Source organism: Prionailurus viverrinus, chromosome D4 (genome assembly GCF_022837055.1).
Source record: "Prionailurus viverrinus isolate Anna chromosome D4, UM_Priviv_1.0, whole genome shotgun sequence".
Classification (NCBI taxonomy): Eukaryota; Metazoa; Chordata; class Mammalia; order Carnivora; family Felidae; genus Prionailurus; species Prionailurus viverrinus.
Window position 1 is genome coordinate 30,695,359 of NC_062573.1, and position 17,166 is coordinate 30,712,524.

The 17,166-nt window shown below is 39.3% G+C and overlaps 1 protein-coding gene across 1 annotated transcript in view; it reads right to left on the bottom strand.

The window, feature by feature from the left end:
* LOC125150132 (phospholipid-transporting ATPase FetA-like) overlaps positions 1-17,166 on the bottom strand; it is a 100,384-nt gene that overhangs the window by 45,164 nt on the left and 38,054 nt on the right. The window contains exons 4-8 of the mRNA XM_047829532.1: positions 12,612-12,670; positions 8,311-8,424; positions 7,419-7,517; positions 5,528-5,589; positions 194-266 (exon numbers count right to left, since the gene is read on the bottom strand). Of these exons, the coding sequence (XP_047685488.1) occupies positions 194-266; positions 5,528-5,589; positions 7,419-7,517; positions 8,311-8,424; positions 12,612-12,670 (407 nt within the window). The remainder of the gene's footprint in view (positions 1-193; positions 267-5,527; positions 5,590-7,418; positions 7,518-8,310; positions 8,425-12,611; positions 12,671-17,166) is intronic.

Genomic DNA, 17,166 nt, shown 5'->3' on the forward strand with positions numbered 1-17,166 from the left:
AGCTAGTCATTCTTTATCTGTAGCTATGGTGGGAGGCAGACAAAAACAAACTTCGTACAGGAGCCGTTCATCTCCAGATGCACAGTGAAGCGGACAGAGGTCATCAAAAGCAGTGGCAGCAGAAGTGCTGAGAGGGTTCCTCTGTACCCACTCAAGTCAAAAAGAAGAAACCACCATGCACAGAGGTACTCACCGTGACAGGCTGATTATTTCTTAGTTTTATTATATCTCCCACTTGAATATTCATCCATTTGTCCTCCTTTATCCTGTAAGAAAATGTGCCTTGAATGCGTGTTCTGAGAATTTCCCCATAGCCCTGCTTTGACAGTCAAGAAAAGAAATAAAAAGAAAAAAGTGGAGATGAAGTCAAGGCTTATAGAAGAACCAAAGTGGTTTGTGATGCATCCTTGCTATAATCAAGAAGGGGGCCCATTTCTCTTGACTTCGGGTTATAAGGATTTTCTAAAGCTCTTTAAAATGCATATGTAGTCATATACACCCCTAATTATTCTTTAACTAAAAGTAATACATGCATATGGTAAAAAAAAATAGTTCAAATAATAAATAAGCATGTAAAAAGAAAAATTCTCTCTCCCCAGATTTTAGTTTTGCTTCTCAAGGTAGCAAATGCAAATTTTTGTATTTGTTTCTAGAAAATATCAATCCAAATGATACAACATATACATTTAAAAGTTATACACTAGAGGGGCATCTAGGTGGCTCAACTGGTTAGGCGACTGACTTCGGCTCAGGTCATGATCTCTCAGTTTGCGAGTTCAAGCCCTGCGTTGGGCTCTGTGCTGACAGCTCAGAGCCCGGAGCCTACTTCAGATTCTGTTCTCCCCCTCTCTCTACCCCTCCCCTGCTCACACTCTCTCTCTGTCTCTCAATAATAATAAATAAACATTAAAAAATTAAGAAAAAAATAAATACAAGTTATATACTAGAGGGGTGCCTGGGTGGCTCAGTTGATTAAGGGTACCACTTCTGCCCAGGTCATGATCTCACAGTTTGGGAGTTCGAGCCTCAGATCAGACTGACAGCTCAGAGTCTGGAGCCTGCTTTGGATTCTGTGTCTCCGGTTCTCTCTGCCCCTCCCCAACTCGTGCTCTGTCTCTCTCTCTCAAAAATAAATAAACATTAAAAAAAATTTTTTTTAAGTTATACACTAAATACAGAATTTGCTGCACTTTGCATGTTTCATGTAATAACATATCTTGCAGAGTACTTATAGAAGATATGGCTCATTCTTTTTGATAGATAAAATGTATATCCTATCATATATGGTTGTACCAATATTATTTACTTATGTTAAAATTGGATTACTTTTGACCCCTCAAATCCTCACTTCCACAAAAGGCAGCTGGCAGTAGGAGCAGATTCTATAATACTACTGGCTCTTTCCCCTTCTGTTTTTTGTACCTCAATTTCCCCAATTGCATACAGCCCATAAATCCTTCCTTTCTGATAAAGAACGAAGCAAGATATACACAGTACCATAAGAATTTTGGAAATATGAGCTACCTCTTTGTAACAATTCTGTTATGCCAAGCACCCAAAGAGCTGGCAAAGAGAAGGCACACCTGAACGCCATTGTATGTTTCACCTTTGAATGAAGCCTTGTTATCTGCAGGCATGACACACATCACCACTTTGCCAGAGCACGGGTTTTCCCAGGACACCTTTACTGGGAAGATAACTTCTTTGAAAAGGGCCAAATTTCTTTTATTTAAAAAAAAAAAAGTCTTTTAATATAAATTCAGTTAGATAATCTTCTTCCACTTCCTGAGTTATATTTCTTTTTTAAAAAATATTTATTTTGAAAGAGAGAGAGAACACGCAAGTGTGAGCACGAGCAGGGTTGGGGCAGAGAGAGAGAGAGAGAATCCTGAGCAGGTTCTGCGCTATCAGCACAGAGCCTGTCTCGGGGCTCCATCTCACGAACTTTGAGATAATGAGCTGAAATCAGGGTCTGATGCTTAACAGACTGAGCCACCCAGGCACTCCCTCTGGGTTATATTTCTTTAAATCTTATTCCAAATTAAATTTTCTCTGTATGTTATAAATGTAAATCCTTGTTGTAAAGCCATTATTTATATATCCTTGTATCTCCTTCTCTGTTTTTTTTTAAATTAAAAAAATACATTTTTTACATTTTTTATTCATTTTTAAGAGACAGAGACAGAGCACAAGTTGGGGAGGGGCAGAGAGAGAGAAGGAGACACAGAATCTTGAAGGAGGCTCTGGGCTCTGAGCTGTCAGGACAGAGCCTGACGTGGAGTCCAAACTCACAAACCATGAGATCATGACCTGAGCTGAAGTTGGTTAAGTGTCCAACTGAACCACCCAGATGCCCTTAAAATTGCTTTAAAAAATGTTTCTATTTATTTTTGAGACAGACAGACAGACAGACAGCATGAGTCGGGGAGGGGCAGAGAGAGAGGAAGACCCAGAATTCGAAGCAAGCTCCAGGCTCTGAGCTGTCAGCACAAGTCCAACATGGGGCTTGAGCTCATGAGCTGCAAGATCATGACCTGAGCCAAAGTCAGATGCTTAACTGAATGAGCCACCTAGGCACCCACTTCCCTTGGTTTCAAGTGTCATCTTTATGCAGATAAAATATAATATGTTTACTTATTTTGTTACTAATTTTCAAACCTGCTATATAGTACTGAAGGGGAATAGCTACAAGAGTTGGAGAAAGACATCTGAATATCTGTTGTATTTTGCTTTACTTTGTTTTACTTTGCACTCTGTCAGCCGTCATTTTCACCAGTAAAACATGGCAAGAAGGGCTACAACATTCTGGCTTCTCCTGAAGAATTAAAAGTTTCTATTTTATGATACAAGGAGCTGTCAAACTATTAGCAATTTGTTCCTGAACATTATAACAATCATGTGTCCCAGATTTAGAAGAGGGGAAGATATTCCTTTCTGATTTAAAATATTCAGTACTGTTGCGCCATAAGCACATTTTTAATTTCCAGGCATTGCATTCTAACTTCTGGTTTAGAAAATATGATCAGAGGGGCACCTAGGTGGCTCAGTTGGTTAAGCATCTGACTCTTGATTTTGGGTTAGGTCATGATCTCACAGTTCCTAAGATTGAGCCCCTTGCATCAGGCTCTGTGCTGACAGCACGGAGCCTGCTTGGGATATTCTCTCTTTCTCTCCCCACCCCCTCCCCTGCTCATGCTCTCTCTCTCTCTCTCTCAAAACAAACAAACAAACAAACAAACAAACAAACAAACAAACAAACCAAAAAATAGATCAGAGAGCTAGAGAAGGCAGTGTTTTGATTCCAGAAGAGATCATTCACATTATATTCTGTTTTATGTGAATGGTACCTCCTGAAGCTCTGTAATATACTGGTACTTTTCCTACTACGAACACTCATAAATGGTAGATATAATAAAGTGAACATTCTTTCCCAAAGCAAGGCTATGTTTACCACAAAGTAGAGCCAGGAAAAAAATTAAAAGGTCAGCATGTTCTGAAGTTCTTGCTCTGAGTGAGCGAAGGGATTGTCAATCTTAATGATTAGCAATTAGTTTTAATTTAGTCCACTAGAGGGATAGGGCATGAAGCCTTAGGATCTTGAGAGGCAGTGAGTTGGAACTAAGGACCCCTCATAAAGCTCTGAAAGGACAACAACATTAGGTAAAAGGGGGTCTAAAAAAAATCAACCCACTGGCAAGAAAGTTTGTCTATCTTACTCTAGAAGGTTGGGGGTCAGAGAATAGAGGACTCTCCCCTAAGAATCTGTAACATTGTGAGGTGTGGGATCCAAATTTACAATTCCTCAAAATTAGGTTTCAGCAGGTGATATCCTTGAGTTACTTGGCAGAAGCAAACACAAAACCCCTCAGAAATGGTACAACCTCAACCCAGGACATTTAGAATTCTCATAAAGAAAATTTTACCAACAATGTGCTTGTAGCCAAAGTTATTGAGAAATGAAAATGACAGAAATCACAACTTGCAAAACCAACTTTTTCAATAGCAGCTCTACTGAAAACCATGTCTTCTAGAAAAGACAAGCCACTTTCTGAAATACAGACTGTTTCAATAACCAGCTTCACTGAGTGAAAAAGTCTAACAAGGCCCTGCTTGTGACCTCCCATCCTAAAACCACTCTATGGAAAATTCTTTTCCAATAGTCTTTCGAAATCCAAGTGCTCAAACTACTTGGGGAGTTCATTTGATGAAATCCATTTGGTCAGTAACTCCCTAGCCTAGCAAATTTCTAATACACTCAGTTTTGTCTTTTCTTTTTATTTCTATTTACTTTCTTCCTTTCTTTAAAATTTTCTTTTTTCTTTTTATTGTTACTTTAATGTTTACTTATTTATTTTGAGAGAGAAAAAGAGAGCATGCAACATGCTCAGCCTGAAGCAGGACTCAATCTCAGGACCGAGAGACCACGACCTGAGCCAGTATCAAGAGTCAGATGCTTAACGGACTGAGCCACCCAGGTGCCCCTTAAATTTTCTTTTTAATCATAATTGCATTTTTTGGTGGCATCTTATGAGAGGCTTCAACAGACCAAAACACTTGAGGGAATAATCCACCATGAGTAAGAATTAGCAGCCTCAATAAATAACAGAATTAAATGCCCAAGAACTTCACATAATAGAATTATATGATTAAAACCATAGCTCCTGGGTATTCTGTAGGGCCGCTGTGAAAAAGACTGGACTTCAATTTTGAATTCCTTCAAGTTTGTACTAATTTGCAGTCATGCTACTGCGCACACTTGTAATTTTTTCTTTTATACAACCTCTATTGGTTGAATTCTTCCCCATCCCTTAAGACCTAGCATAGACTTTACCTCCTCCAGAAAGTCTTCCTTGATTTCTTTAACTAGCTATGATCATTCATTTTTTATTAATTCCTATAACTTCTTGTGTCTCTTATGATAGTCTTCATATTTTGCTTTATATAGGAATTATGTCTGCCTCAATGCTTTCCTGCCAAAGGTAAATTGCTCAAATTTTGTAGGATATCATCAAATATAAACATTTACCTATTGACAACACTTTAGATAGCTATGACCAAACACCATAGTAATGGGGTCAAAACCAATACTTTCTTTAGATTGTTAACACAAGATGACCTGATCAAAGACTATTTAGTAGAATGGCCAATTAGGCATGTCAGAATCTACTGATATTCTAAAGACAGATTTCTATCTCCATGTTCACCACTGCACTAATAATAATCATTTATATGTCATAAATTGTTAATGGCCTTAATATATATTATTTCATTTTCATTTTTGCCACAATCCTCTAAGGTAGAGAATATTATCTTCACTTTATAGATAGGAAATACGAGGCCGAGAGAGGTCTGAGGTCACATGGCAAATTCAGGGTATACTAGCTCTAGAAACAAATTCTTATGTTCAACCCTAGGTTCTTTTCACTGTCCTGAATTACCTTTCCAAAGCACTCAGCACATCAAGCTTTAGCAAGGACAACCTTAAGCCAGAGCTGGTCCTACCTAAACTGATTTCTCTACAACTTACCTGCCATTCATCACCACCATTACAGAACGGTTGTTGACGTGATTGTCATTTTGGTGCCTTTTCTAAAATTACACAAGAAAATGTTCAGGAAATGGGAAAAGAGTAAATTGCATGTAGAAGGTTAATAGTTTAATATTTTGAAATATTACCCAATGTACTTCTTATTTATAATTTTTCTTTACCTCCCAAAGCCTTTCTACCATTAAAACCAGGGTAAGAGGCTGATTGTCTCAGAGAAGATGGGAAGAAGGTCAGAAAAAGAACCAAGGGAGAAGAAAGAGACACAATCTTGGTTTTAAATATCAAAAGCCAAAGCCTGGGGGAATGAGAACAAACAATTTAGTCAAAAGTCACAGAGGAGAGAATGAAAAATGATGGACAGGACTAGAGTCTCAAACACCTTGGTAGGAGCAGGGAAAGTTAAGAATTCTCAAACTTTCCCCCACCATAGTCAACATATAGAAGCTTCTACAGTAGATGCAATAAGGAAAGAGCAACAAAGATCTTCTATTCAAAGACCAAATAGAAGAGGGACCAATACAGAGCATGTACTGATGCTCACATGAATCTTCTACTTCCAATTGAGATTACTCCCTGGGAAAATGGCAGGACTATCAAAAGGGCAGAGAGAATCTTGAATTTGTCAGAATGCTTATCTTAAAGAAACTGAATTCTAACCCAGGAGTAACTGGGTTATCCTGAATTGGCAAATCTAGCTTTCAGCTCTCAATTAAAAAGGTTCGGGATGGCGGGGTGGTAGTTGTGAGTTATACTGAGTTCAGTTATAGAGAAATAAAGTTACATTTTTTGCACATCTGAATTGTGACTAAACAACCACTACATGGCTAATTCTGGGTTTAAAAGAGTTGCAGAGTTAAAAGTCTAAAGAAACATCCCGCTTGCAAAGTTTGGTCTAAAAATCTATTCTGGTGGGGCACGTGGGTGGCTCAGTCAGCTGAGCGTCCGACTTTGGCTCAGGTCATGATCTCGCGTTTCCTGAGTTCAAGCCCCACATCGGGCTCTGTGCTGACAGCTCAGAGCCTGGAGCCTGCTTTGGATTCTGTGTCTCCCCCTCTCTCTGCCCCTCCCCTGCTTGCTCTCTCTCTCTGTCTCTCAAAAAATGAATAAATGTTAAAAAAAAATTTTAAAAATCCATTCTGGCAAAATCAGAAGGACTCTCTGAGGGAAGATGGAGGCAGGTCAACAGGTCTGACTTTCTAAATCCCACTAGCAGACCTGGTACTGGGGCGGTATGCTGACTATTTGATGTTGTAAGGAGCAAAGAGGATGCCAAGCAGCACTCGTTGGAAGCCAGTTTTTCCCTCCAAGGCCAGCAAAGGAGTTGGCCTCTGTTTATGTTGTGAAGTGCTCTAAAACCAGAGAGTTCCTAGCTGAGCATCCCTGACAGAAGTGAAAACTGGAAAGGGAAATAGGGAGAGCTAGAGAGGAGAAGGGGAATGTGGAAAGGGGAGAAGAAAAATAAGAACAGGGCAATGAGGGAGGAGTGGACAGGGAGGAAGGGAAGAGGAATATAAAACTTGGAGAAGGAGGAATGGAGGAAGAAAGATGAGAGCAAACTCAGAGAAAGCAAAGTGAAGGAAGAGGGGGGTTATTAAAAAGGAAATGGAAGGAAGCCCCGAAAAGGGGCTAAATGGTGGCACTGGAAGACAGAGAAAGGCCTTGCACTGCCCCTTTCTGGCCATGCATAGACTATCAATCTTGAGGCTAAGGGAATTACATTTTCTTCTGGGATGGTTAAGGAAGCAAGGAAAGGAAACATCTCTTTTAATTCAGTGCTTCTTCCTAGCACTAGGTAGTTCTGAGAAGTCTCTTTTGACCCCCCAGCCAGACTAGGTCAGTGAAACACTAGAGGCCCAGGAAGCCACTTCACCATGTCATCGATGGCATCCTTCACTGCTGTTATGGACAACACCACCATCAGGGGGATCACAGTTGTGTACCATGCCAAGGAGGAGATCTGGGGAATCAACTGTGAGAGGGAAGGAGGGAGAAACTTAGGTTAGAAAGCTTAAAGGACAATGTATTTCACCTCAGCACCACCCCCACCACTTTCACCTCCACAGGTTCATAATGATTTCAACTATCATAGTTGTTTTTCACTGTTGTGGAAATATAAGTAATATAATATAGGAGTAAATATAAATAAACAACTCCCAAGAAAGGATGAAAGAAGAGGATACAGTAAGTTGCCACCCATCTGTACTGAACTTCACTACTTTTGTCTTGATGGCAAAGGGCTATTTCTCCTCTGATAATGAAGGTTCTGGCAAGGAGCTGTAGGGGCTGGGAGATAAAAGTGGACATCGGAAAACCATATCCCATCCCTCAGCACAAGGGGAAATGAAAAAATCTGTCCCTCTCTCCTAATTTGGGCCGACCCTGCCCTGCTTCCTTGCCCTGTGCTTGTATTCTTATCTTCTAAATCATTCTCTTTTCTCAGAATTCCTCTCTGTTAGCTTTCTGTCAGGGAGGCTGGGACAACAAATGAGGAATGGGGTTGTAACTATGGTTGGGGTAAAGAGTCTGTGGCCTGCTGGGTCAAGCTGAAGTGTGGCCATGCAGCCATGATGAGGGAGCTCCCCTTCCTTGGGATTCAGTGAACTTGTCCTACTCTATAGGACCAGCCTGACATTCCAGCCCATTCATTTGCTGGTTATCCAAAGAGACATTTCTCAGTTTAGGGAGGGGAAGAACTGATTACACAACCAGGCCCCAGAGATACTGATAAAATGCTCTGTGGAAAAGGCCCCCAAAGTCAATACCTGGAGGAACAGCAAAATGAGGAAATATGCATTTGCAAGTCTCTGGAATTGTTCAAATAGGTTTAGGGGCAAGAAGTTAAAGACATTATATCTTGAGGTCTTGATGGTATTGTTCTGCAAGTAAAAGAAAACAAGTGCAATTAGAGGAACAAAAGACTCCACCTCCTAATCTTAACAAAAAAGACCAAAACCACTCCTTGAAACAGGAAAAAGCCATAGTTCCTCCACCATGGGGTGAGTGGGAAGGGGGGAAGAAGTGTTTGTCCCCTACTTTTCTTTGAGACCTAGAGAATGCAAAGAAGGCAAGGCTGATCAATATGGGATTATTCTGAGGCACAGAATTCTTTCTTTATTGATGCTAATAATGATAATAAAATCAACAATAAAACTTACATTTATTGAATATTTACTACATGCAAGGCACTATTCTAAGCATTTTATGTGTAGCAGTTTATTTAATCCTCATAACAACCCTCTGAGGAGAGTACTACATGATCACATTTTTGAGGATGAGGAAATTGAGGCACTGAGGTGAAGTTATTTGCCCAAGACCACATAGTTAGTTGCCGAGTTGGGACTATGCTGTCCCCTGAATCCCATAGACATCCAAATGCCTTCCTTTCATAGAATCAGAGATCCTTTAGTGTCATCTTATGGGTGACTCTCTGGTCCTCCTTAGCCCTAAAAAGCAAGTCTGCCATTTGTATAGAGCTCTCTAATGAAGTTTTTCTAAGCCTGGCAAACTCAGTTTGGTGTGCTTTTACATATTGCTTTCAATGCTGAAGGATGTCAGATGCCAAAAGCAAACTGCTCTTTCAACCTTAGCCCACTGGAGGTTCCTACAGTGGTCCCTATGGGAAGACACTTGCCTTTTACTTGTCCTGAGAGAGTCTGAATAGTTGTGGTTTATATGATTTTGCTGTGTGAAAATGAGAACTTGCTCCCTTCTCAATCCTGATCTCAGGATGTTGACAGGACCATCTTACTTTCTACCTTTGTGTCTTCAATCATGTGACTTAAGATGTTAGAACTTGAATATAATAGCTCAAGAAAAGCAAAAGAATGAGACCAAACAATTTCCTAAGGATAGGGCTTCTCCCTACCTCCTCCATCTATAAGGCCAAAACAAAAGGAAAACCCACATGCAGTCGTGAAGTACAGATATTGCTCAAGTATGAAGAATCTTGCTGGAATCTGCCTTGGGAAAGCACCAGAGGCCTTCTCTTGGAGAATTAAAACCATTTAGTCCTAAGGTCAAAACTTGACCAGCAAGCCTAGATCCATTATTCAGTCAAGACTCACCCATGTATTTCCCTAGGGAAGAGAAGTTTGTCATAGAGCTTAGGAGTTTAGAGATCTTAGTTAGAAACTAAGATTTCTTTGGTGTTTTCTCCATAATTTTCTAGTTAATAATCAGTCAAACACTATAGATTTCTCAAGGCTTGCTCTTTTTATAGCCCTATTCTGAGCTCTACTAGTGGAGGCTGAAAAAAATTAAAGATCTATCCCAGAGAAGCTCATAGGTCTGTCTTGAATGAAGTTCTAATTAAATGATCGCTATCAGCCCTTCTAACCCTGAGAATATACTATTCTAACATGGAAAAAGTTTTCTTTGATCATGAAATACTCGGACTTTCTCAGTGTCTAAATCCAGATGGTTCTGATACTTGGAACCAAAGATCTTTTGATCTTTTGCCTTGCTGTAGCAGCTGGCCTTCACTACCGATTTTCCATTTGATTTTATAGCTGATTAATGTATTTAGGTTTGTACTCACTTCGTAGCACTTGTTTAGCAAACAAAGACAAAAGCCTTGCTGATTCTGTCTCAAGACAGAAATATCAGTACTTCTTTACTAACTTGGTAACTAGAGTATTTTGCTCTACTTTTAAATGCCAGGCCAGAAGTGGTATCTAAAGAATGTAGAACATCTGCTTACCTATGAGTTTCTTCAGTGTTTTGTTTTGTTTTGTTTTTTGTCAGATGTGATAAAATTTAAGCATAACAGAGGTGGTAGATTTTGGTTTGGGCTATTTGGGCAGTGAGACCTGCCTGTTGGCTAAATGGGGGAATAGATAACATAAGGCCAAAGCCATAATGGGGATCAGTAGTTGAGGGTTGAGGAGAGGAAAAGGAGTAGGAATGGAAGAGAGTAGAAAAATAGGAGAAAAATGAGCAATGGGCCGTGGAAATGAAATGGTTGTTAAATATATAAGAATAGGTCAGATCTGCTTATTAATTCAGCATATATGTATCAAATGCCATTATGTGCCAAATATTGCGATGCAAACTGTGGATGCAGAAATGAATGAGACTTATATCCTTTCTTCAAGGGGCTATAGTTTCTTGGACAAAGAGAGTTAACATTCACAAGTATATCTAACTCCCATAACCACCATGTAAGGTGAACATTATCAGGCCCTTTTCATAGAGGGAATTCAAGATCAGAGAAGGTAAAAAAAAAAAAAACATGCCTAAAAATGCAAGGTTAGTAAGGAGTACAGCTGTGCTCAAAAGCAGGTCTGTCTGATGCCAAAACCTAGCTTCACTGCTCTATAGTGCCTCTTATACATGCCTAGAAGGTAGAAAGGTGGGAAATCTGCTTCCATGGCCATACTCTGAACACTGTTATTATCCAGAACCTAACTCAGAAATCATAAACTAAAAACATTGCTTATATAACTGTAAATATCTAGAAACAATCCAAATGTCAATTTGTAAGAAACTGGTAACCTAAACTATGCTAAATCTGCATAGGAAATACTACGCAGGTGAAAAAAGAAAAAAAAGAAAAAGCTATTATGAAAGCATCTTGACAACTTAGGGTTCAGAATAGTGTAAGAAAGGGGCACCTGGGTGGCTCAGTTGGTTAACTGACCAACTTCGGCTCAGGTCATGATCTCGTGGTTTGTGAGTTTGAGCCCTGCATCGGGCTCTGTGCTGACAGCTCAAAGCCTGGAGCCTGCTTCAGATTCTGTGACTCTCTCTCTCTCCCTGCCCCTTTCCTGCTCATGCTCTTTCTCTCTCAAAAATAAATAAACGTTAAAAAAAATAGTGTAAGAAAGTGGATTTGCTTTATTTACACAAAGCACTGAATTCCTAAGAAAGTAATAAAAGTGATTCCCTATAGGGGGCAGATGTGGGCAAGGATAGGTGCTGGTGTATGAATTTTAAATACATAACTTTTATGAGCTATTCATAAATAAATAAGTGAAAAATGAACAGTCCAATAAAAAATGGGCAAAGGTCATTAACAGGTAGTTTCCATAAAAAGAAATAAAAAAGGTTAATTAACATGAAAAGATTATTGAACTCACTCGAAATTAAGGAAAGATAGAGAACAAAATGTTTTTTCATTCAAGAGCCTGGCAAAGATGAAAAAGATTGATAATACCTAGTTGGGCAGGAATATGGAAAAACAAGCAGTCTCTACTGTAGGTAGAAATATAAATGGATATAATCTTTTCAGAGAGAAGTCTGACATTGTGCATCACAATTTTTACTGTGTTTTCTTTTGGTCCAGCCAACTCACTTCTAGGAAATTCTCGTAAGATATATTCATATAAATGTGCCAAAATATACGTATAATGGTGTTCATTCAGATAAATGGTTTGCCATTTATCATAGCAAAACACTGGAGACTATTTTTTGTTTTTTTGGAGGGGGCACCTGGCTATGAATGGAAACATTTTATTTTAAGGTTTATTTATTTTTGAGAGAGAGACAGAGAGAGAGACACACACACAATGTGAAGCTGGCTTCTGGCTCTAAGCTGTCAGCACAGAGCCTGATGGAGGGCTTGAACTCATGAACCATGAGATCATGACCTGAGCTGAAGACAGATACCTAACTGAGCCACCCAGGCGCCCCTGAATGGAAACATTTTTAATGTTCATCAATAGGAGACTGGTTAAGCAAATTAAGGTATATTGATAAGAGTGGAAAACCATGCCACTATTAAATGTATTGGGTAGATCTATATGTATTGTCATAGATAGATGGGTAAGTGGAAAATAAAGTTGAACTATGGTTTCATTTGTGTAAGAAGCAACTATAGCATCTCTTTGCTAGAAGTGACATATGAAACCCCAAATCTGAGATCTATTCTCTCCTGAGCCTGGGTCATTAGAACTAATTTTGGTTGCTCTAAGACCTCACTGTACCAGCCCTTGTTGTATAGGAGTTTGAAAGTAGAATCTATGCTGTAGGATCTACATCTACAATGAATTCATGCCCCACTCACAAAGTGGAATATTAGAGAATACCAGCCCCCTTCTGAAGTAACTGGAGGCCCGATACTCACAGGATATCCAAACCTAGTATTGAATTCTCTGTTGTTGGCTTGCAGAGATCTCTCTTGTTCTGAAAGAGAAGAGAGAAATGATAAGGATAGCCCTCTAAAGATCAGCCTGGGATGCTGACCACCAGTGAAGACTTCACTAAATCTTCACACTTTCTCACTGAGGATTATGTCTACAAATGGAATTTTCCTGGGGTGTCTGGGTGGCTCAGTCAGTTGAGTGTCTGACTTTGGCTCAGGGCATGGTCTCAAGTTCATAAGTTTGAGCCCTGCATCAGGTTCACTGTTGTCAGGGCAGAGCCTGCTTCAGATCCTCTGTCCCTCTCTGCTCCCCGCCCCATCAAAAATAAATACACATTAAAAAAATTCAATGGGATTTTCTTTCTATTTGAAGAATCAAGAAATACAATAAAAATAAAAATCCTTAAGTGTTAAAGTTTTCTGGAGGCAAAATGACAACAAACTTTTGAGGACTTTTCCACCATGAGTGCCTCTAGTAATTCTAGATTTTGTCTCCACAGACAATAGGATGGCCTGTACCAACATCACTGCTAAAGACAGAAACTCAGCCCTCTCTTATCAGTCAGTTCCAGCACCTTATTTTAAGGTATCTGAAGTTCTTCCCAAGGCAGTTTTACCTAAACTTGCTAATGAAATTTAAATCCATAAATTATTAATGAGCATCTATTGCACACAGGCCAGTGTGTCTGAAGCTGTGAGGGGATAAAAAGATGAGTAAGACATGGTCCCTGACTTTTAAGGGACCTGAAGTTTAGTGGGAGTGAGACTGATAACTACAACACATGCCAAAATCATCATATCAACATACAGAGGTGTTACGCACTATTTCAAATTGTGAGCCCATTATTGTTATGAAAACTCTTCAGATAGATTTTATTAATAGATATTTTTTGTCCTGAGTGAAACATTCCTATAGTCTCTTCAATTCTGCATTAGTTCAATAAGCATTTACTAAGTTCTTGCCAGGTGTCAGGCTTCATGCTAGGTCCTAGGGTTACATTATTCCTGATCATACTGGGATTCCTATTCCTAAAGGGGGAAGACAAACATTAAAAAAAATTCAATCTAATGTAAAAGCAGTGATATAGGTTAAGAATAGGGTGTTGCAGTGCACAGAAGAGAAGAAAGTCAAGGAAAGTAGGATATGGAAGTGTTTCTAGAGGAGAAAATATCTTAATTATTTAAATGAATATGGTATGAGTGTTTCCCAATTTTCTTGAGCTTGAATGGTATATATACCAAACAACCCAGAATTTGGCCTGAAGAGGTGACACTGCTGCTAAGCTTTCTACACTTAGTGCTCCTAGAAATTCCCAGACTGTTTCCACAGAATTTGTCTCCTCAGAGAGCGGGTTCTAGCAACCATCTGCTTCCGAATTATACTGAGTATCTATTTTCTTCCAGCCCTCTAATGTCTTTGACTCATGGCTTCCAGAATTACAAAGAAATTTCCTTCTTTGGTTCTCAAAGATTCTTCCTCTAGGCTAGAGACTCCTACCTGACCTTGAATTCACTCACCTCATCCTTTAATAGAAGTCTCTGGCTCCAGGTCCTAGAAACTTAACACTGCAACTATTAAATTTTTTTTTTTTTGGAGATATAACTCACATAAAATTCACCACCTTAAATTGTACAATACAGTGGTTTTTAGTATATTGATGAGGCTATGCAATCATCACCACTAATTCCAGAACATTTTCATCACCCCCAAAAGGCCCCCCAAACCCATACTTCTAAGTCCTTCATTTCCCCAGTCCCTGGCAAACACTAATCTACTTTCTGTCTCTAGGGATTTTCCTATTCTGGATATTTCATATAAAGAGAATAATATGTGGTCTACTGTGACTGGTTTCTTTCATTCAGCATAATATTTTCAAAGTTCATTCACATTACAGCATGTATTACTATCTCATTCTTTTTCATGACTGAATAATATTCTATTCTATGGACATGCTGCATTTATTTATCCATCATAAATATCTGGGTTTTTTCCATCTTTTGGCTATTATGAATAAAGCTGTTATGAACATTTATTTGTGTACAAGTTTTTGTGTGGACGTTTTCATGTCTTTTGGATATATACATGGGAGTACAATTTCTGAGTCATATGGTAACTCTATGTTTAACTTTTTGAGGAACTGCAAAATGGTTTTTCACAGTAGCTGCACTATTTTACATTCCCACTCACAACATAGGAAAGTTATAATTTCTCCACATCCTCACCAATGCTTGTTATTGACTTTTTTTTTTTTAACTATCTGAATGGACATGAAGTAATATCTCACTGTGGTTTATTTTATTTTATTTTAGACACAGAGAGAGAGAGAGCATGAGCAGGGGAGGGGCAGAGAGAGAGGGATAGGGAGAATCTTAAGCAGGCTCCACACTCAGCCACCCTGGGATCATGACCTGAGCTGAAATCAAGAGTCGAACGCTCAACCAACTGAGCCATACAGGCACTCCTCATTGTGCTTTTGATTTTCATTTCCCTAGACTAATGATGAAGTTGAGTATGTTTTCATGTGCTTACTGAACATTTATATATTTTCTTTGGAGAAATGTCTGTTCAGATTCTTTGCCCATTTTTAAACTGGGTTGTCTTTAATAACTCTTAACTGAGTTATAAAAGTTCTTTACATATTCTGCATAGAAGTCACTTATTACATATACAATTTGCAAATATTTTCTCCTACTCTGGTTTTAAATGCCACTTTTAGGGGAGTACCTGGGTGGCTCAGTCAGTTAAGTGACTGACTTCAGCTCAGGTCATGATCTCCTGGGTGTGTGAGCCCCATGCCAGACAGGCTCTGTGCTGACAGCTCAGAGCCTGGAGCCCACTTTGGATTCTATGTCTCCCTTTCTCTCTGCTCCTCCCCTGCTCACACACTCTCTCTCTCCTTCAAAAATAAGCATTCCATAAATAAATAAATAAATAAATAAATAAATAAATAAATAAATAAGCCATTTTTACAATGTACTACATTCTAACATATTGAATGTGATTCCAGGTTTTCTATCATGTTCTACTGTTCTACCCATCTTTTAAATTATATAACTTTTTTTTTCCCAACGTTTATTTATTTTTTTGGGGACAGAGAGAGACAGAGCATGAACGGGGGAGGGGCAGAGAGAGAGGGAGACAGAATCGGAAACAGGCTCCAGGCTCCGAGCCATCAGCCCAGAGCCTGATGCGGGGCTCGAACTCACGGACCGCGAGATCGTGACCTGGCTGAAGTCGGACGCTTAACCGACTGCGCCACCCAGGCGCCCCTAAATTATATAACTTTTAATGCAGGATAGTAAGTCTTCTATTTTTACTTTTTAAATGTTTGTTTATTTTTGAGAGAGAGAGAGCCGGAGAGGGGCAGAGAGAGAGGGAGACAGAGGATCTGAAGTGGGCTCTGCACTGACAGCAGAGAGCCTAATGCAGGGTTCGAACTCATGAACCATGAGATCATGACCTGAGCTGAAGCCAGATGCTTAACTGACTGAGCCACCCAGGTTCTCCACAGGTCTTCTTTTTTAAAGTCTTCTTGGCTATTCTTGTCTATTTTCTCTTCTGGATAAACTTCAGAATAATTTTGTCCAGGTCCCTCAAAACTGGAGTTTTGATTAGAGACAAAGACAGAAAATTGTATTCACCAGAATTCTGGGGATGAATGAAAGTGGGCTATCAGATGTGGCAGAGCTACCCCCATGTGAAAAACAGTCAGGTCTGGGAAACGACACTGCTATTTCTCAGGAGGCTAAGATCATAGACTTTTTTTTTTAAGTTTTTATTTTAATTCCCGTTAGTTAACATACAGTGTTATATTAGTTTCAGGTATACAATATGCTGATTCGGCACTTCCATACATCACCCCCTACTCTTCATAAGTGCACTCCTGAATCCCATCATCTATTTAACCCATCCCTCTAATCACTTCCCCTCTGGTAACCATCAGTTTGTTCTCTATAGTTAAGAGTCTGTTGCCTGGGGTCTCTCTCTTTTTCCCTTTGCTCCTTTGTTTCTTAAATTCCACATATAAGTGAAGTCATATGGTACTTGCCTATCTCTGACTGCCTTATTTCACTTAGCATCTCTAGCTCCATCCATGTTGTTGCAAATGACAAGATTTCATTCTTTTTTTTTATAGCTGATTAATATTCCTGTGTGTGTGTGTGTGTGTGTGTGTGTGTGTGTGTGTGTGTGTATTGCATCTTTCTTATCCATTCACCAACTGATGGACACTTGGGCTGCTTCCATATTTTTGGATATTGTAGATAATGCTATAAATACAGGGGTACATGTATCCCTTTGGATTAATATTTTTGTATTCTTTGGGTACTCAATAGTGGAATTGCTGGATTGTAGGGTAGCTCTATTTTTAACTTTGAGGAAAAGTTTTCCATACTGTTTTCCAGAGTGACTGCAATGGATTACATTCCTACCAACAGTGCACAAGGATTCCTTTTCTCCATATCCTCACCAATACCTGTTGTTTAGAACAGACTTTTGAAAAATAGCTGAGGAGACAGCCAATGATAAGACAAGGAC